This window comes from Drosophila simulans, chromosome X (genome assembly GCF_016746395.2).
Source record: "Drosophila simulans strain w501 chromosome X, Prin_Dsim_3.1, whole genome shotgun sequence".
Lineage (NCBI taxonomy): Eukaryota > Metazoa > Arthropoda > Insecta > Diptera > Drosophilidae > Drosophila > Drosophila simulans.
The window spans coordinates 9,864,033-9,885,851 of record NC_052525.2 but is presented as its reverse complement, the minus strand read 5'-3'; the positions used below and the strand labels follow the sequence as shown (position 1 = coordinate 9,885,851).

General features: G+C 39.1%; 1 protein-coding gene across 5 annotated transcripts in view; it reads left to right on the top strand.

The window, feature by feature from the left end:
• The window catches only part of LOC6739882 (mannosyl-oligosaccharide alpha-1,2-mannosidase IA), a 49,012-nt gene that overhangs the window by 7,338 nt on the left and 19,855 nt on the right, over positions 1–21,819 (top strand). Inside the window, exon 1 of one of the 5 annotated variants that reach the window (XM_039297072.2) lies at positions 9,250–11,120. The exons of the other annotated variants lie outside the window; for them this stretch is intronic. Coding sequence (XP_039153006.1) covers positions 10,452–11,120 — 669 coding nt within the window. The 5' untranslated portion in view covers positions 9,250–10,451. Of the gene's footprint in view, positions 1–9,249; positions 11,121–21,819 lie in introns of those variants that run through there. 5 annotated transcript variants of the gene reach the window in all.

The following is a 21,819-nucleotide window of genomic DNA, read 5'->3' as shown; positions in this document are numbered from 1 at the left end:
GATTTTTTGGCGCCAAAATATATTGATAAACGGGATTGGTCGTTTGATTGAGGAAGTGTGTTCTGCAAAAGTCGCTTGATATTTAAGTAGTTTTTGCACACTGAAAGGATATAAGGTTTCTATGAAATATTGCAACGTAAACCTAGTTGCATAATAGGTAATGTGTCAACGATGATAGTATAATTAAGTATAAGAATTACCATTCCCTTGGAATACTGTCCCTGCTGTAGAGTAACCCGAATTCTTCAGGCTCCATATTTCCCCTGTTTCCTTCGACAGCCCTCGACTTTTCGATTTCTGCTCGTCTCTTCACTCGAACCAGTCCGAATTCAACCGATTCGCCCTCGGCTGGCCGTTCGGGCTTCGGTTTCTGTGGGAATTACGGGATGAAGGAGTGTGTCTGGGGTGCCAAGGGGGTACTATAAGCCATACTGTCTGGCTGCTCTGCAGCTGATATACTTTAGCCACCGTCGCTTCTGCTGCTGCTGCTGCTGCTGCTGCTGCTGCTGCTCTTGCTGCTTTTACGCTGCCCTGTGGACTTGGGCTTCTTGTGGTGCCGTTCGGTTGCGGTGCGTTTAATGTCTCGCCTGCGCTGGAAGCGTCAACTCCTTTTTTGGACGCGCCACGCGTCGTATGCGCAATACGTATCACGTATACGCCACCGTATCGCCACGGACTATTTACGTTCCCAGCCATTTGTTTGTCGGCATCGACGGGCCTACGACAACCCGCGTATTCGCTTATTCGTTGGCTTGTGTGCGTCGGTGTGCGTGCGCTGTTTGGCCGTTCGTGTTTGTGTTCAAGGCTACACCTGCTGCAGGTGACTGCAGATGCAGCTGCAGCATCCGTTGGCTACTTTACTGCCAGCCGATACGTGGGGACAGTGGTCGCTCGCTAATTTTGCACGCGAAATGAATTAGTCCAAGTAATAGTTAAGAAGTTGGCCTAAAGAATACACCTTCATTATTTTGGTGATGACAAAACCCCTGTGACTTCTAAAATATCCAAATATCTAAAGCATAGTTTGTTATATTGGTTCAAAAGAAAACCAAACTCTGAAACCTTGTTCTAAAAAAAAAATCCCATCAAAATGCAGTTAAAGTCGTAAGAAATATTAAATAATTAGCGAGCGGCTACTGTACTTACACACTCATAAATAAAGTTGCTCTTGCTGTTGTTGTAGTTGTTGCAGTGGCCCACAGAGGAAGAAGGCGAACTTATTGTTTGCTTGGCCATTAATTGTGGCCAGCGCTGGCGAAGCGGAAACGGAAGTGCAATGTGTTGATGACACCATAGCTTCGTTTTATTTTCGGTTACCCGTTTTTTATTTGTGTGTGATTACATCGGAAAAATGAAAAAAAAAATTGGTCAAAGGATTATCCAGGAAATTATAGACAGAACAATAAAATATCATTTACTGCGTCGCAATGATATCATTATCAGCCTGCGATTTCTGGTTAATAATTTATTCGCAAAATTGCCCAATGAAAAAATGCTTAAATGCATGCTTAAAGTAATATCTTTGCAGTTATTCCATTTTATGGAAGTATTTAAAATTGCAATGAAAAATACAGAAATCTACCTCAGTGGTTGTGTTAAATATTGAACGAAAATATTTTTAGCAAATATTCCTTGTTATTCATTTGAGCAAAAAAAAATATATATATGTATAGCTTCGCCTAGAAACACTTTCTAGAAATTATGAATTTTAATCAAGCGAAATTTCATTTAAAATTCTGTGACACTTCTGCCCCTTGGGTTATAATAAGAAAAACAGCTGGAAGAAATAAGTGTTATATATCGAGGGAAATGGGGACTAGCTCTCAGCAGGGTCTAGAATAAAATATACATATAAATAAGAGCTAAAACTAAATCCAAAAATTCGCGCAGCAGGCAAGAAAAATTCTTCACACGCGCGAAAATATCGCAGCAGCAGTAAATGCAAAAAGAAAAAAAAATACAAAAAATGAAAAGGAAAAGAAAGAGAAGGGGTTTCTGGGTAACAGAGATAGCTATAGAAAATGTACAAAAATATTTCACATAAAAATCTCGGTCCTAGCCAAACTCTGCATGGGTTTTTGCTTTCTTGTTTTGTGTATGTGTGTGTGGCCACAAGGGGTTACATTTGACTACACACACTCCCATTTACACTCTCGCACACACACATAGGACTGACACCTACATGCACTGCTCACAAACATACTCACACACACACACACAAGCGGCTTTCACGCATTGAAAGTAACGCATAATGCGTCATTTTTCACTTGAGCAACATAATAACTTGGCGAAAGACAGCGAAAAAGATGGTGGAATATGTTGGCTAAAATAGCGGTCGCCACTGTTTCACAGTAAAAGCCATTTAATGTGGTTTTAGCTGTTTGCTTTTGTCCATGAAATGAAAGAAGTCCAATTAACAGCATGGCCTTCCCTAAGAACTTTGATGCTCACACTGATTACGGTTACCCATCAAGATCAGGCTATTATTTAAACATAAGTTTTCGAAATACTCTTGATCTCCAGTGATTTTTCGTCAATTTCATGTGAAATCCTGCCCTGCAGAGTAATATACAAATTTTCCGCTAGAGGGCGTTTGCTGAGAAGCAGGGATAATTTGTTTTTCCTGCAAAAGGAAGGCTCGCACCACCCCAACACACCTCCCAACGAAAATGCATAGGCATTGCATTTGGGGCTAGTGACAAAGGGCATATCATGTTCTTAGCCAACCAGCCACGCCTCCTTTGGGCCAAGAAGTGTGTTTGTTTACAGGCAACTCGAGTGCACTTAAGCGGTGATACGAGCGGCAAGAGCGTTGCAAATGGAGAAAAATGGGGGTTACTGCAAAAAAAAAAAAAAAAAAAAAAAAACATGGAGAAAAAGTGGAGAGGATAGCTGAGCTGAGACCCAGACAATCCACTCGATGCTGGCATATGTGTGTGTAAGATAAAAAGGGGAAAGCCAGGCCAGCAAGGAGCCACAAACTTTGAGGCAGAGATAACGCGGAATTCGAAGAATTTTCCATTCTTATGCTGCCTCTGCTGTCGGTGAATCATAAGCTGTCCTATTCCATTGACCTGCCTTAACTATTTTCCTACATTTTCCCCACATTTTCCACGTCCACCTACCCATTTATTTATGCATCCACTCACTTTGCCACGTCTGATTTGATGACAGGGCAAATTTACATTTACTACTTGTCGTTGTTTTAAGAATGTGGAAGGAATATAATCAAATAAAAATATATTTATATTAGGAATAGCGTGGTATTGTGCTAAAGGAAAACAAGATAATATTGTTATTTTAAATATAAATAAACAATGACAAACTTCTTGTTTTAATAGCACAAACCATTCACTCTGTTTCGGTCTATAACCATTATGATTCCAAAATCAGAATATATTGTTGCATACTTTTTGACACCTGTATATAGAAGCAACATGAAGAGCAAATTAGAAATATGATGTATAATCACTAGAATGTATACTAAATTAAATGCATAACACAATTAAAACTGCAGCCCAATTGAAATAGGTAAATCTAATAAATGCTAATATAATCAAATCAGATAAATAATTTAAATAAAAATCATGAACTGTTGTGAATAATAAGTGGGATTCAACGAGGAAGGAGGAATCGCTGCTTTTTAAACGCTTTTCCCGAAGTTTTTCTTATTGCTGCGCCACATTTTATGTTTTTTGTGCACGCTTTCCTCGTCCGGAACTTCTTTGCGCCTCCTTCTATTTCCCTTAGTTGATTAATAATTCGTTGGGCTTTCCACGCCTTTTCTTCTGTCCAGCCATAATTCTTGTGGCGCCGCCTGTTGGATAAAAAGGAAACAAACACGAACACAACAACAATGCGAGGAGCATTGCAACCAACAAACAAACAAAAAACAACATACAATTTATTGGTCATGCAAAAAGTAGGAGGTACCTTTATACCCTTTTTTTTTGTTGTACCTGTACTTTTGCGGTGGATTTTATGTATTTTTGTGTTGCTCTTTTTCGTTTTTTTTTTCTTTTTATATCTTTTTTATTCCTGACAAACTTTTTCCGCCTTGCCATGCATTTTATTTGTGCCTGTTTGTTGTTGTTGCTATAACTGCATTTGAAGGCAAATTGTAAAAATCATTTGCTGACTTTTTGCCGCCAAAGTTTTTGCCTCCCCCCCACTTCACTTTGCCCCGCTCGTGTTGCAATTTAATTGCAAAGTCTAGTTTTATTTCGTTTCGTTTTTGGGGAAAATTGTCCTTTTGTCGCCAGTCAACTGAATTGATGCCTATTTTCTGTGGGAAAACTCTATCCCTGGTCAGCAGCATAACACACACACACACACACACACACACACACAGATGTGTTCAACCTAATAGCTGTATCTGTTTGTTGGTTAGACTACATTAAGTTAGAATAGTGTACTTTAACCAACTGGATATGCTAAGGTCACAACCTAGTACAGTTTGTAAGGATGCTCAATTCGTAGGGAAATGGATTCATATAAGGATATTTATGAGTAGGTAAACTGCCATTGTTTTGGGCTCTGGCATCGTTATATAGGAGGTTTATCTCCACTGCTAGATGGCTTCTGCCAAAGTCAGATGTGGCCAACACAGACAATCCATTTTGTCAGCCAACAATTGAAGCGGAATGCGGTTTTTCTTTCCTTGTGGCTTGGATTCCTCTTCTGTTTTTTTTGTTTTTTTCTTGTTTTCTCTGGTTGGAGAGGGTGCAATTTTAAGGGCTGAGGGTGGGAAAATTGGAATGGACAGCCGAAAAAGCAATTAAGCGAAAAGGTTGCAAAGGGAAGAGCATACAATTCATACAAATTACCACAAAGAAAGTGCAACAGAGATCAGAAAAGCTATGTGATCGTCTATACAAACTATAAAATAAAATTAAAGGATATGACAAAAAAAATGCATATTTATAAAACTATATATATATATTCTTGGCACTATACATTTTTCGATTATGAAAATACGTCAAGGGTGACATAAGTCCTCTCGATATCCCAAACATTTTCCGTATGCAACTCAACGTGCGAGAAATAGTAACATGGGGCGCCGCATAAAAGTATGCTAAATTATTTCTTCGCCAGGACAACATATATGTCAAACCGCCTGACGCAGCACAGCACCTGAATAAAAGGACTGTGGAGCAGGTGGGACTTGCTAACGGGTATCCTGCTGAACGGGCTCCTCTTTATGGAGGGTAAAACGGGGCACTAAACATGTCCTGGCAACCTGCCATCTCCCTTTATTGCTCAGGCCCATTCCCTCGACGAAAGGACTTGGGAATCGCATTCTGCATCTGCCGATCCTTCGACTGTCAACAGTTGGCACTGACTAATTAAATCTGGCATCGATTTCTCTCAAAAGTTTTTCATGCTCTTGCAATGGTAGTGTGCGGTTTTATTCTACAACAAAGACTACACTTCGAATGGTTTTTATTTGCAATTCGTACAAAACACAAATCATAAATAAATCAGTCGTAGGTTTGATTGTAAAAAACTGTGCCATTGGTTGATTAAGCTCCCCATGCATTTATCCTTTTTTTTTTTTTGGAAAATGCATAGTTCAAGCTAAAATTAAAATGTGGTGTGTAGTTTTTCCATCTGGGTGTCTTTCGTTTTGCGTTGTCAAATGCACAAAACACGACACAAAGGACACTCGCACACATTGGCTGGTGTATAGTGGGTTTGCTTTCGTTCAGTTCAGTTTACATTCTGGTCCTCACTGCTCCTGTTATTGTTATCCTTGTGGTGCAGTTTTAATAATTCAAAGTGCCTGCAATAGACGGGCTGCTTACTGCTCATTGCCTGTCCGTCCTTGTCCTTTTGTTTGGCTTCGAAAGTCGCACTGCACACGCAGTAAAAGGACGATGGACGATGGACATTCGTGGCCCAGCAGGGCACATTACGTATACGCCCCCCTATCCTATCCTTCTCCTCCGGCTGGCGAATAAAAGCAGCCAGCAAGGTACGCAACAAGGCGTTGACCAGGCGATGGAGTCCTTTCGTTTGTCCTGCCAACGTCACGATCCGCATTTCAAGTGAATGTTCAGCATTCAAAATGGTTGAAAGTCAATTGCTCAAAGCAAATAAATTTTAAGCACATAAAGTCCAAGAAGCTACGTGAAGAATGTCACGAACTTGATTGGAAAATATATTTCCGATATGTGCCAGTCCTTGTATTAATTCTATTGAAACTATATACGTTTTAAAGAATATCATAGTACAGCTGATACATTATAAAATTAAAACCCCTAATGCTGTGAAAAGATGCATTCATATGTTCACAATGGCACTACATAAAGTAGTAAATAAAAATACCCAAATCTTGAAGGATATAACCCTTCAATCTCGGGCGCATAATTATAGCCAAAGTGAGGTGACTAAAAGGGTTAAAAGGGGGCAGCTGTGCTGGGCAAATAGTTCCACTAATTAGAGACAGGTTGCAAGGACACGCGGATGCAGATGATGTCGCAGTTTGTTTGTTGATTTAGCCGAAGGCGGCCCAACAACTCAGTGGGGATCGGGGGGATAAGGCGGGTTACATGTTACGGGTCACGGGATTGCAGAATGCAGAATGAGAATTTGTATTTTCCTTTCGTGTTTTTCCTTTTCTTTTTTTTCGGATTTTTTTTTTTGTTAGCTGGTACCGAGAAGTTAACTCGATTTGTGCGGAATTTGACAGGCCGAAAAAGGAACCAAGCGAGGCTCCGCAACTTCAACTTGGTTCGTCCAAGGCCACACGGGCAGCAGTGTGAAGGAGCCTTGGGATTGGATTTGGGATTTGAATGCAGCCAAAGGAAAACATCTGCCCAGCCTGCGGGGCTAAAATGCACGGAAACAAAGCAGGAGCAGCAGTAGTAGCAGTAGCAGGCGGAAAGGCAATGGGAAAACGAATCCCTCCCCTCAAAAATGAACGAAAAAGTAAAAAAAAAATATATATATATAGAGCAAAGCGAATGCAAATGACAAAATAATGCGTTCTCAGGCAGGAAAAATGTTTTGGTGGCCAAATGGCAAACGAAACACGAACTACAATGCTGCTGACCAAGCTCTAAGTCCACTTTTTGGTGGCTTTAATAGTGAAATACGACTGAAACAAGTCACGCCGAATATTGATTGGAATTCCGAGGTTTTAAAGCAGCAAATTTTAGATTTTTTGGTAGATATATACATTGGTGCATGTAAAGAACCGTCATTGTATTAGTTATTAGTTTTAAAGGAATTAAATCAATTATATGCACCGTTGCACCATCATTTCGACCATTTTACGTACGCGACATCAAGTTTATATTAACTAATTAGAAGGAAAAACATTGCCATTTGGAAAGTAGGCTATCGTGCACCAAGTTAAAATGCATGGATATTAAGTATACGCACCATAGTACCAACTATTTTATGCCGCCTTTCGGCCATTACGCTGGAAATAAATTGCAATTTACTTGCGTAAATTTAATAAAGTTTTCGCCCCTCAATTTTCCGCTCTTCCCGATTTTGAACGTGCTGCTGCTACTGCACCACGTTTCCAGTGCAACTTGTTGTAATGCAATCTGTTTGCCGTTCGCCTTGAGCCGCAATTTTATGAAAAGCTGTTGAAAATAATTAAGATGAAATGCCAAAGATTGCTGCACATCGTTCAGTTCTTATATATATATATATATATATCTTCAGATGCAGCTGCTTGCTTCTTGGCTTCTTGTGTGTGTGTGAGTGTGGTTCTTCTTCTTCTTCATTCGTGATGGATCTTGTTATTATGCAATTTACCACGCAGAAATGGCCGACATGTATCTATGGTTGGGGTATTTTCTTAAAAATTACACTTTCTTGTTGTAGCCAATCGCATATCAATTCATTCTCACTTCCTATTTAATTCTGTGGCTTAGAAAATCCAATGCTTCCCCTTTTCCTAATCACACGCAGAGCGATTTGTCACGAATTACAACTAATTGAAATGCCTCAGCATGTTAATTGAAAATGTAATCCATTAATGCCCGAAAATGCCTTCAGTTTCTCCCCCGTTCATTTTCGACAGCGAGAAAAAGTGTGTTGAGAGCCCTTTTGTTTGGGATTAATTAGGCGACAAAAGACGCAGCTTCATTAATTGAAATAAATAGCGAAAGAAGCACTGAGGAGCTGCTGTTTTGTTGTTGAACGAAACAAAAGAAAAAGAATTCGGCAGCCAAAGACGAGGAGAAGTGAAATAAATTCGTCTAGGCAACAGGCGTTAATATGCAATTAAATGAAATTTCTTCCAACTTTCTATGTATGCTCTATTCATACGTGACTGCGAGTGTGGGTGTGTGGGTGTGTGTGTGTGTGTGTGTGTGTGTGTGTGTGTGTGTGTGTGTGTGTGTGCGTGCGTGTCGGCTCAATTAAATCCGCAAAGTGTCCCCTTTTCCCCACTGAACACAAGACGCGTGTGCAGATCCCATGAAATGAATGCTTAAATCCTCGGCCAAAAAAAGAAAGAAATACCCCACAAAGCCAGAAAAGCAAAGAAACCAGCTGAAATATTTCAGGCGAGGACAAATACCCTCTTTTTTTTTAAGTAAATTATGATAAAATCTTTATGGAAAATAAATATTATAAAAATATTATTAAGAAATGCTCAAGATTTTTTTTTTTTTTTTTTTTTTTTCGCTTTATATTTGCTACGCTCATTTCGTTGGTAGAGCATTTGAATTCCGAAAAAGTTGCGCATTACTGTCAAATATCCCTTTGTCTCTAAAGCCTTCTGGGAATAGCAGGGTATTACGTTGGCATTATGACCCACCTGGATGCCTAGAAAGTGAGAGACAAGATATTGTCAAGGTTGAATAGCTCAGGAAATGTGTAGGAACGTTGGTGAAAGGAAAAAAAAAGTGAAAGGAGTGGCGAACATTCCATTAACATTTTGCCAACTGCGAATTATGAGTTAATAAAATCGATAGATCATAAAGATGTAATTGAGAATACAATTAACTTTATACTTTGATATAAATGTATCTAAAGGAAATCCGTAATTTAATTGATTTCATTACCAATAAATTCAAAACGCTTAAAGTGTGTCACACGACCAAAAAGCTTTTGTAAATTCAATTTGCTGCGATCACTGGACGAAAATAATTGATTTTATTGCCTTTTGCCACGCCTCGAAAGCAACAGCAACCGCAACTGCATCAGAACATTAAAATGTTAACGAGCCAAACTTTTTTTTGTTGTGCATTTGTGTATTTTTGGAAAAGCAAACAGCACGCCAGGTCGAAAATAAACAACATGCTAATAAAAACCGATTGCAATAAAATAAATCACAAACCCAATTTCCAAGGTTCATAAAAATAAATACAAAACTGATATCGCTCAAAGCGTTTTAGTAAAAAAAAAAACAGCAATAAGGTGGACATGTGTACTTTAATTGGAAATAAAACAAATATTTATATAAACAATTCTTAAAAAGAAAGATGCTATAAAAATACGCCAATCAATACAAAAAGTATAGAAATAACAACTAAACAAATGGGAAGAACATTTTAAATGAATCTACAAATGAATAAACAAAAAATTTACAGCAAATACAACGAAAGCACAAGACAAAAAAATTACTAGAAAAGCAAAAACGCCAATATCCAGATACAGTTCACTTAATTCACTTAAAATTAAACAAATTGAATTAGTTAATGAAACTATAATTAACAATACATATGGAAATGGAAAACTGCTTGCGACAGCTGCGCAGCTGCGACGGCGTTAGCTAAAACTGCTTCAAGCTCTCCAGGTGAACGAGTAAGCAGTTCAGAGAGCTAAACAGTTAGAGAGCTTAACAGTTAGAGAGCCAGAGAGTCAGAGGAACTTTGCTAAGGAGAGAGGGAATGCAGCACAGCACTGCATTCGCATTTCAGCTGCTGAAGCGAGCAGTTCGAAATGCGCACTGAAAGGCGCGACGATCGCTAAACTAAAGAAAGACAAATGAAAATAAAGTAAAGAAAACACGTAACCAATATTTAGTGTGGCGCTCTCGCGAGTTGGCAACAGCCCAAAAACCAGATTACAAATATTTGTTGAAAATCTCGTGAGTTGGACACAAACAAATATTAAAATAAATCGCTTTTGAATATTTAATAAAATCCCACTAATCGCTAAACAAAATAAAAGAAAACTATACGATAAAAGAATTAAACTACATAATATGGCAGAACAATAAAAAGAAAACAGTAAATGGACTGAAATGAATATAGTGATACAAACAAAACAAATCAATAATAAATCAAGAATACATAACATTATAATACATTTCTTAAATCATTCAAACGAAGACTATCTAAATCTAATGGGAATATTAATTGCCATGCACAACAAATGATTAAAATCCTATTGCTTGGAAGCCTACACTTCGCTTAACTCACTGGGCGACTGATTTCCATCGCCTGCATGCGTTTCTGGCCGTAATCCCCTCCACCAAGGTGACCATGTGCAGCCGGAAATGCTTCCGCATGCCCACCCTGGTCATCTGCGGCGTCGTACTGACCATTATCCTGGTCTGCATCACGGGCATCACGCTGACGAACAGCATTAACATATCGAACATCGTGAAGCTGCGCGAGAAGGTGGCCAGCGATTCGGCGGCGGCCAATGGGGGTCACCAAGCGGCCCAGACGCGGGCGGCTCTCGTCGAGCAGCAGTACTCCACGCTGCAGCAGCATCATCTCTCCCGCAGCGATCTCAACTATATTCAGGCGGCTACGCATCCGAAGAATCTGCAGCGCCAACTGCAGCAGCAGCAACAGCAGCAGTTGCAACAGCAGCAGCAGCAGCAACCGAATAAGATTGTCATCGAAATCGGTCTGAGCAATGACAGCGGACCAAGCAGTGCGCCAGCAAGCAGTGCAATTGGTTCAAGCAGCACAGGGCCGCGAATTCTTCAGGCGGCCGAGGCTTTGATGGAGGGCAATGTGGACTCGATTTCATTGCCAGCAGCAGCGCCGCTAACAGCGGCTACTACAAGTTCAGCTAAAAGCTTAGAAAGCAGCCAAGGGAGCAGTACGCCGCATGCAGATGCAGATGCAGATATTACAATGGGCATCGCCGATCACAATCCAGGGGGCATTCAGTTCGAGCGACGCGCCCACGTTAAACAGGTATACACTGGGCGAAAATACGTTCGCTGGAAAGAGCCGGCGCTTGAATTAGAAATGTAGACAATTTTCGAAATTACTCAGATATGCTGAGGGGGGCATCTTCTCAAGAATTCTCATTGATGCAATTCGAAAGTTCGGACTTTGAATGAGTAAAGTAATTCAAGTTGAATATATCTACATTTGTTAAATATAGATAATTGATGTAATGGATTTATATTTGGAATTATGATTAATCGTCATATGTATTCTTTACAAAAACTGTTCATTTATAATTCTATTTTTGTATATAATTTTTGTTTGTATAATAATTTTGTCTTCAGTTTTGTTTAAGTACTTCGAATAAATATTTTTACCTATATATTTATTTTTTGTTTTTTTATTTTATAACGTTCAGTGCCATAAATCACCATGGCTTGCGTTCATTTCTCATTTGCCCTTTGCCGTGTAATTTTCGCAATAACAAGAATAAACGAAAGCTGTACAATTGCGGAAATTCAATTTACGTGTTTGGTTCGGCGGCGTTCGGCTCACGTTTTTCCGCTTTTCTCGCTTTTATTAGAGCTATCTGGCTAATCATTTTCCTGCATTGTCACGCTGGACGGCAAACACGATTTCGCGCTTTGGCCAGCCATTCTCCCTCCATTTCCCCCCGGCGAGCAATGCATTTGCTTTTCATTCGATTTCCCAGCCGGAAAATTTTCATATGAGAAAGCACCGTGTGTTTGGCGTGTTATAGTTTTTTTTATTTGTTTTTTTTTTTTTCAAGGAAACGTTTATGTGCTCGTATTTTTCGGTGGGTGTTTCCCAATTAAATTTGTCACGTTTTGTTTGCTCGCCATTTGCATATATTCATACACATATATAACCGAGTATATATAACAGTTGGCGTTATTCTACACTTTTCTATAACACTGTGATTTAATGGCTTTCGTTTATGACTCGAAACTAGTTGGCACTAGTTCTAACCGATTTGGGCCGCTTATACCCAACCGGTTTTCGCTTTTCTCCCAGCTGGATATTACTTAAGATTTATGCAAATGTAATAAATACAACATAAAAGTATTAACGCAGATATTATGTATTCCATATTACTCAGCCAAATGGATTAATTACAATAAAATACTCTTTTTAATAGCATACAACTTTCTGGAAACTGCAGTATCAGTTAATAATACGGCTTAATTCATTGCTAGTAATAGAATTATGGTTTTTTTTATTCTTTTGAAAATATGAAAATTTAATTATACCTCAACAACACTTTAAAACGTTTAGCGCTTTTAATTAAATACGGCTTATTGAGCAGCATTTCGCCGCCAGTCAATTGCAAAGACAATATCAGCTAACAATTTTGAGCCCTTTGGGCATTACGACAATAGAGATTATAGATTACAATAATTAACATAGTTTTAATGGTGCTGGGATATCAAATGCACATCCATACAAAGCAAAACTTTATTTTTGCCCCATGTATAGTAATAATCCCCCATCTCCCCCCACTCAACTTACCCTTAGAAAATCCCATGTAAAACTCGCGATTTCTCTAATGCGATTACAAGAGGGCGAGGGTAGCTTGTAAAGTTCATTGAAAAGGTTACCAAACGAAAGGTGAGATTGCCTAATGCCAGGTTTAGTTACCATACATACTAAATTTGACTAAACTAAATCGTTTATCACCATCAATTTTGTTTAATTTCTGTTTGTTTTATAAACAAAAATTCAATTGTTCTTTGCGTTAGCAAATAAAGTGATTAAAAGCTCGAGCACGAAAGTATCTGGCAGTCGGAAAACTTAATTTGCTATTATTTTTCCCAACTAACCAACTTTGCCAGTCATATTCAGTCAAAAGGCATCACTAAGCCAATTAACTTTGCAAACTTATTCCGTGTGAAATTAATTACTTGATTTTCAATGTGTTTTTTGTTTTGCCATATCATTGGCTAGAAAGAGAGGAAACGTCGCTGTGCGACAGAGCCGCAGACTGGTAAATTAAGCTGATGAATTCTATATGAGACATGCTCATTTATTTACAAACGCTAATTTCGCTCACTTCCGTTTGCTGATGTCGATGACGGGTGATTTAGTTGTTTGCCATAACAAAATATTGGTTATTGGAAATGCAATTGCGGATGTGTATGTATACAGAACAAGGCAGTAACACCATTAGGTGATTTATAAGAAACTTGATTTCTTCGTATTTAAAATCTAAACACTCCTTTTTTTTGATATTAGCAATCAAAAGCTGGAGTAACTCCCATAGATGACTTTCGATTGGCATTGCCTTTAGCTGGTTATGCACTCTATTTAATATCCGCCCATTTATCATACGCAATTCTCTTTTGACCAGAAACATGAGGGCCGTAACCTCTGCCATATCCTCCAACTCCTTCCACTTTCGGTTGCAAAAGTTTTTCTTAATAATAAATTGCTTAACTTTTTAGGTAAACAAAAGCACACTTTGCGGGTGGTGGTGGGGCGCAGTTTTTGGCTTTCAACTTGCCGCAGGCTCCTCACGTGCGGGTTGCCCCAAAAAGTAGAGTGGGCGGGAGTGGGAGTGGCAGTGGGTGGCAGGCTGCAAGCTGGCCTGTTGTGGAAATTAAAATAATTGTGAGGGAGTTGCGGTGCTACTTTTGTGTCCCTCGGGCGTTTGTAATTATCGCCAAGTTGAGCTAGTTCTGCCAAGTGAACTAGTTGCCCCCAAATGCACAGACTCTATTTACTTGCAGAAATTACAATTTATACAGCAGGTTGGCAAAAATCCGAAAGATAAGATAAGTCTGCCAGATGTTAAAGAAATGCGGCAAAGTAACTCACTTGCAATGAACACTTTCATTTGAGCTGCATTACTTTATTGCTGACAAAGTGCACAGCGTTTTTGCATTTCACTCATCCCATTTGTGTGTCATGCATAATTAAAACGGAAACTAAAGTTGTGAATTATTTCTCATTGTCGCAACAATTATCGCTTATTTCCGCTTGCCCGTCCAGCGAGTACTTACTTTCCACCAAGTGAATTTTCTTTTCATGCTGATAAAGTGTTTTTCTTTTCTTTCCTTTTTTTTTGTGTTGCTTCCACTTTCCAACGTAATACATCTGTCATGTCTGGGAGGCCGGTCATAATTTATAACCACCAATTTCAATGCAACGCAGCCTCTTTATATGGAAATAAATGTATAAAAAAAAAAATATATGTTTCAATTATAAGCAATATAAAAAAAATTCCAAAATGACTTGTAATCATTACCTAAATAAGCCTGTAAACCACTTAAACTAGTACTAGTATAATCCAATTGCTTTCTCCCAGTGTACTCATGTACTTTCCGACTCTTTTACTTTCAGGTGAGTTGCGAATGAATGATTTGAGAAAACCGCTTCGCGTGTATCGTTCTGCTGCTTTAGCGCAATACCATGGATAAAAAGTTTTGTCCAGCCAAGAAATTGATAGAATCCAGATGGTAAGAGACTGTGTGCAAGATGGAAGACCAGGGAAGAAATGCTGAGTGAGAAAGTGCCGCTGACTGTTGCCAACAATTCAACAATAAGCTTCAATTTGACGCTAAAAGCAGGCAAGAGGAAAACAGGACAGGAGGTGATAAGGGGCATAGAGGAGGACGGCGGGGCGTGGCGCGTGGCAGGAGTGGAAGGGAAAGTAAAAGGTGAGGGATCTGGCATGTCTTGGGAAAAGTTTCCTGAGCTCGGACAAATGCGCAAATGACAACGCCCCAATGCTTTCAATTATCATGTCCTGTTCTAGTAAAATCCAACCACCCAGCGCCACCAACTTTCTTTCACTCTAGGAAATTGTCCTTGGCAAAACTTTCTCTGCATATATACCAGGCAATCGCGTGGAAAAACCTTAAATATTTCGATTGTCAGTGAGGGTAAACGAAATTTGAATATTACAACAATCAGTTCTAGCAACACAAAGAAAGCAATACAAATATATATGATCAAATTAACCTAACAACATTTTTAACTTAATTTTAAATGGAAAATGATACCGAACGAAAAAAAAAACAAACCATGCCAAATTACTGGGTATTGATTTCGAATTGAATTTCTGCCGATGCCCGGGGTCAAAGTTTTTGGGGCCTGGAGCGAAGCATAAGTAATCATTGTTCAATAACGGAAACTATTCAATTTCCGCATGACATGGAGCGTGCACAAAACAGACGAGGGATGGCCAAAGTGGGTGGGAAAATAGAATCAACGCCAGAGCACCAGAAACCAAAAGCGATGAAAACCCGCACAGGGACTGGGCAAAACGGCGAAACAGCCACAGCCACCGAGATCCGAGAAACCAGAGATTCTGGCACTGACATTATATCCTGGCTCCTGGCTCCTGTCTCCTGTCGCCTCTTCTCCATCAGCCCACCGCCACTGAGCTGCAGCTTCCTTTGGCTTTCCTCACATTTCTCGCACTGTTCGCCATCTTTATCGCTTTTCAGCGAAAGAAACCGTATTTCAACGTACAAATTTTGTGCGAAAGGTTATAAACTTTTGTCAAAAATACCTTGTTGGAAAAAGGTTACACAGTCATAAAATAACTGGTTTTTTTTACAACTTATGACCCAAGCTAACAATACCTGACCGTTTGTCTTTGTCTTTATTTTATAAAAATTACAATTTGCCAAAAATGGCCAAGAATTGCAATTCAAACTTTTGACAGTTCATACAGTTCAATTAGAAATTTAATACAAAACTCGACGAGGTATGACATTCCATATTCCGACAATTGTTATTAAACTGATTACTTTATGACCGAAATTCGAATAATTAGCTTTTGCCAATAATTTGATAATTACAAACGGAAGTTTTTATCCCTAAAACTTAATTTACTAAATAAAACTAAATTAATTTTTTGGTCATCATCGAAATTTGCAAAAAATTGCAAAAAATTATAATATATATATTTGAACACAGTTCGATTGGAAATTTAATTACGAGCTCAACGAGGTATGGTATCCTCCATTTGAACCAATATTTTCATAGTTCTGACTAAAAAACTTATATATTTTTGATAATAAATCTGAATACTGAAAAATGCAATATTTGCCAATGGTTGTATTATCATAAATTCGTTTAAAATAATTACATATCTAAAGAGGAAATTGTTTTGTTACGAATTCCAAGACTTTTTGCGAACTTATACCGTGAGCCAAAGACTTTATACAATTGCATTGTTAGAAACTGAATTGTTGGTCTTTAATTATGTATGACCATTAGGTAACTAATTTAAGTGCTTTTTACAGTACTTTCCCCGCGAATCCTATATGATATTCACTTTTAAATATTTAGCTCTCATTGTTTTGGGGAAAAATCCACTAGAATTGACAGCCAAACTTTGTCTGCCTTGAACTTGATTTTGGCTGTGCTGCATTCGATGGCTTTTCCGCCAGCGGCAGTCAATCCAACCCGCCATTTTCCCCCGCCCCCCATCGGATTGGGTGATGTTTAAATGGATGGGGTGGTGTGCGAGGGAAACCCAGGAGTTGACTTACTTTGTTGATGTTTGGTTTCTGCCTTCCCCACCATCGGCACGATTTTTCCCCGGCTCCGCATTTCCGTTTTTCATCTCTTGACAGTCCTAAGCTGATTTTGTCTTGCATTGCATTTCTCGAGGACATGTGCGCAGCAGGTCCTTGCTTCACTCAAAGGAGTCAATTCGGTTGTCTGCACTTTGGTGGCCTTCGCTCCCCACCTGCGTTTATTTGTCTACCCTTTTGCACATTACTCTCGATTCCTTGTATTTTACTTATATATTTTCCTTTGGAGCTGGGTCCTTTTCTCCCAGCTTTACCTGTTACGCTTCGTTAACTATGCGCCGGTATAAAAAGCTTTTGGCTATCAATCAATTGTCCTTATTCAATTATTTAGCAGACTTTGCTATTTATCCAGCCACAGGTATGGTATGTGTGGGTGAACTTTAGAAAAACTCGTCTTAAATTTGAAAACACATCCGAATTTGCACTTTAAATTGGGTAAACTAAGGCGATACTGTACACTATCTGTTATTTTAATTTCCAATGTGATGCAACCAATTTGAAGCGATAAAAATTCCCGTGGCAATCTCTTCAAACATGCTCGCAATAGATCATGGGAATTTGCGCAATTGCAATGGCGCTTATTCCGAATTGAATGGCTACATACGGTGGCAGGTCGGGGTTATGGCAAATGGGATGGGGATGGGTTAAGGGCACAACCATTTTGGCCATCGTTTGTTTTACGACTTTTTCTAATTGCCTGCTTTTGGTTTGGTCCCGAGGCAACCGACTCCATAACTTACCTAGTACCTCTAGTAGAAGTCCTCCCATTTTGGCCGGAAGGAAGCAGGCAGCTCGTCCTTTATTTATTGGCCATCTCTTCCTGTCTTCCTGCGCTGGTTCCACTTCACTCTAGTTCAATGCCGAACCGAAAAAAAGCAAGGAATAAAAGCAAAAACACGGAATGGGAAATGGCCATCGATAAGAGGGAGAAGTCCAGTGGCCAAAAACTGGGAAAGCTGGCCAACCACGGCAAGTGAAATGTGAAGAAACGATTTTGTACTTTTAATTCAAAAAAAAAAAAGAAATCGATCATTATTGAACAAACTTCGCATATATGGCATGCAAACAACTTGTGACGAAGGCAATAATAGTAATAAATACATTGGTTTTTACATCTACTCCTGCATACGAACCCAAAAGTTATGCTATAAAAATTTCCTGCGATAGAGAACTTCTGCTCAAACATTCAGTTTTATTTACCCATCTTAGTTTACAGCAATGCATACATGTGTTAGATGTCTGACAGAATTTACACTGAACGCAATTAAAGAATTCACGTATTAAAAATGTTTTAGTGAAATCGAATTATGTTGGATTTTGTCTATTTGTAATTGAGTTTCTATCGATTATATGTGAATAATTTCCTTTGTCTATACGATTTTCTCGGCGTGTAGAATCATCTAGTGCCACAGACATCCACCATCCATTTCCGCTTTTCAAAACTTCTCAAGTGAAGTTCTTAAAATCTTGGAGAGCCGCAGCTGAGTTTCGTCCACTGAATGGCGTAGAAAATGGTCCTCAAGTGGTTGCGCAGGATGAGGTTTTGGGTTAAGGTTTTAGGGCGTAGGTTTCTGGATTCAGGATTCGGAAGCGAGGGAGCACAGATAAAGCGGTGTTGCTAAGGAAAAGGCAATCAGCAGCTGTGACTGCCGAAAGAGCAAAATAAAAATGCACAAACTCATTGCCATAAAAAAGCACGGAGTGTACGAAGCGAAATGAAATGAATCATAAATATGTGATGAGTGGGAGCGAGACGACGGTGAGCAGTGTGCAAGTGAGAGGGCTAGACTTCAAGTTTCTAGCTATTTTCATTGCATTTAGAAAGTGTACATATATATTTTAATATTTATACTCCCTATAATTGGCAATTGGTTTCTTTTTTAAACTCCACTACTAAAATGATGAGCGCTGTCAAAGTAGAGTGCCTTTCATCTCATCCTGCCAGCAGCTGTTTTCCAAAAAAACTTGCCGATAATCATCAACAACAAAAGGTCAAATTAATGGGGTTGGTGTTGGGGGTCATGCGATGACATTGCTATTTCTTGGAAAAGTGTTTACGTCTGGCTTTGTGGTTGTGGTTATATCTTCGCCAGCAACCCTACTAATGCCACCCCTCCTCAAGGAAAATAAAAAGAAAAAACCAAACTGAAACTGTTTAATTTTTAGTTTATGTTGCATAATCTTAGGCACCCAACCGACTAAATTTGGGGAACCGAAAAGGTTAGAGTACGCGTTCTTGCTGACTCGTGTTGGAAGCGAGCCCGAAAGTGCTTACAAGACAAGTTGGCCGATAAAGATGATGGGAATGATGACACAATGATAAAAGTGGGACAGCAGGAGGGGCCTATGAGAGGTGGCAGAATGATGTGCAGATATGGTGAGCAGGCCAAGGTTGAGGTTTTCACAGCTCAATCACTAGATTGGCATTACGAGAAAGGGGGGCTACCATTGAGCTGCAACTAGTGAATACCCTAACATGTATCCTCAAATGTGGTTTTAATGTGTTGTTTTTAAAATGCTCAATAAGAGTGAATCGTGAAGCTCTTGAAGTTATAGCCAATCATGTATATTTGATGTACATATATCTTCTTACATTTGGTGCATTGACAACTCATAGCAAACTAATGTTTGCACTTCGTTTACACTCCATTTAAGGGTATTTTGCTGGGTTGGTTTTGTGCGGTCAACTGCTGGTCGTGTTATTAATACACTTTATGCTTGTTGATATTATGGTTATGTGTGCATATAGAAATATGCCCTGGCGCATACATGTGTGTCCTATCAAAATATTTGTGCTTTGGAAACTGCCGGCTCCCCGAAATAGGGAACTCAATCAAATTGGCGAGGCGATTGGATTCGAAAAGGTGAGGGCGGTGGTGTTTGGTGGTGATGGAGGTTGAGTGGGGCTTTTGTTTGTGGCCCATCAAATATGTCAAACTCCGTGGATGACCCAGCTGAATTACGTCAATCTTGCGGCATTATCTTTGTGGCCAAAAGCCTGGCGGTGGCACTTTGGTTTGTCGGGCTGCCAAATGGCGGACAAGTGATGATCCAACCCTTCAAAGTTCGCCTTCAAAAGGATATCAAGTCGTCAGTTTAGTTCGGTTCAATTCAATTAGTTATGCCATAGGCTCCTTGGCTCGTTCGTTAGTCCGTTTGGTCCGTTTGGTTCTTTGGTCCATCGGTAGGCAGCAGCCAATGCAATTACATCGCATATTTATTCATTAATGTTGGCACAACTATTTGTTATGCAAATGTGCTGGAAGTGAAACAGGAAGCTCCGGCCATCGTAAATCAAATTCATAGCTCAGCGAGGTGGATTTGCATAAACTGCAGGACCCTACAAGTGCCACGGGTGCAGAAGGTCCTTTCGATGGGCCCAAGGATGCCCGTTGATTAAATGTTTTTGATAGAAAAGGCCACTGAATGGTATTTTTAATTGAGCATATTTATATCAAATATACATCTTTTTATTAATTGCTATGTATAATCAATAAATTCGAAGCAGATTTAATTTAAAAATTGTATATACAGGAAACATTGTCGATAGGCCATTATTCATTGTTAAATCTGTACCTTTGTTGTCACTATTTGCCAGCCATAAAAAAGATATATTAACAATTAAATATGAAGGTGAGAAAGACCAGGCAAGGGACATAAAAAAGCGAAGGACAAAGTTGAAGCTCAGCGAAGCGAAAACTTTGATAAAATTGTCCACATATCAAATGCAAATAAATGAAAGCCAAACAAACTGGAAAAAAAAACGACCAGACAAAGCCAAACACGCGAAAAAATGGAAATAAAGTTAAACGATTCGAATTCTCCGGTGAATGGCAGCAGTATATAAAACAGGGATTTAATACACATATCAAAATAATCCCAGGAAAAACCAACGAGTGAACAAAGCTAAAAAACTTTATATCCCTGCCACAGAACATTTAACATTGCTGTTGAAAGGCAAACTTAATTCGAGCAATGATGTTTGCTAGCGATTGAATAAACAAATTCGCCAATGATTTAATAAAATTCAATTTGTTATGGACACAACTCTAAAAATATAACAAACAATCTCTTCATGTTTTCTCAACAAGCAACTAAGCACTTTAATGAAATAAAAATGTCACGGGCAACAGGTTGCTCTTTTCCTATTGGCTTACGGGTCGTATGAGTCATGTCAGACAGGCGCAGGGATCCTTACCCTCTTATAATATGCCTTTGGCTGGTCGCATTTAATACGCGTTAACTTCATAAGGTTATTGAATTTAACCCAACCTTCCGAACAGCAGCAGCGGCCAACCACCCTCATACCATTTACTCGAAGGCGTCTCATAAATTAACTTTGACTTTGACAGCATAAAAGACATTACGCATACGACCCATCAGCCGGCAGGCAATGCTGATGGGGATGGTGGTGGTGGTGGTGGTGGTGGTGGAGACGGAGCAGAAATAAAGAAAGTGAAGCGACCCAAGCAACAGACACAGTTGAAATTCTATTCTTAAAGGAAAAGGAATTTCAGGGTTTCGCTGGGGCGTGAAATATTTCTCGAAAACATTTTGCATTTTTTATGTTGAATTGGAAATGAATAAGTTTTAAATGACCTAAGATTTAACATAGTAAACTTTACCTTGCTCAATTTATTTAAATTTAACATGAGCGGAATTTGTACTCTGGAATGGCAATATAATATTTATTTTAGGCATTTATAAAACGAAAAGGATTGTGCTATTTAAACGAAAAACCCACCATTAATATTAGCCAAGGACTAGAACATGAATTTAGAATAAAACATATTTTTATTTATGGCAGGGCATACAAAATATTAATAAAATAGCAGCACGCTGAGCGGTGGATAAAAAAAATAATAATAATCATAATAATAATACGTAAAAAGTTTTATGGCTCGGCGGGCGCACCGATGAAAAATTGGTTCTACACGCCATTCTCACTGCCAAGATGATAATGATTATAGGGATAATGATAATGGGGATGATAGGACCGTGATGATGATGATGATGATGATGATGAAGGGAATATCTGGGGGACAGGCAGCTGTTCGTGAAATTCTCGCAAACAATGTCCATGAATTATGATTATTGGCGGCCATTTTGCGATAATGTCATGCCCATACACACACACACACACTCGCGCTCACATA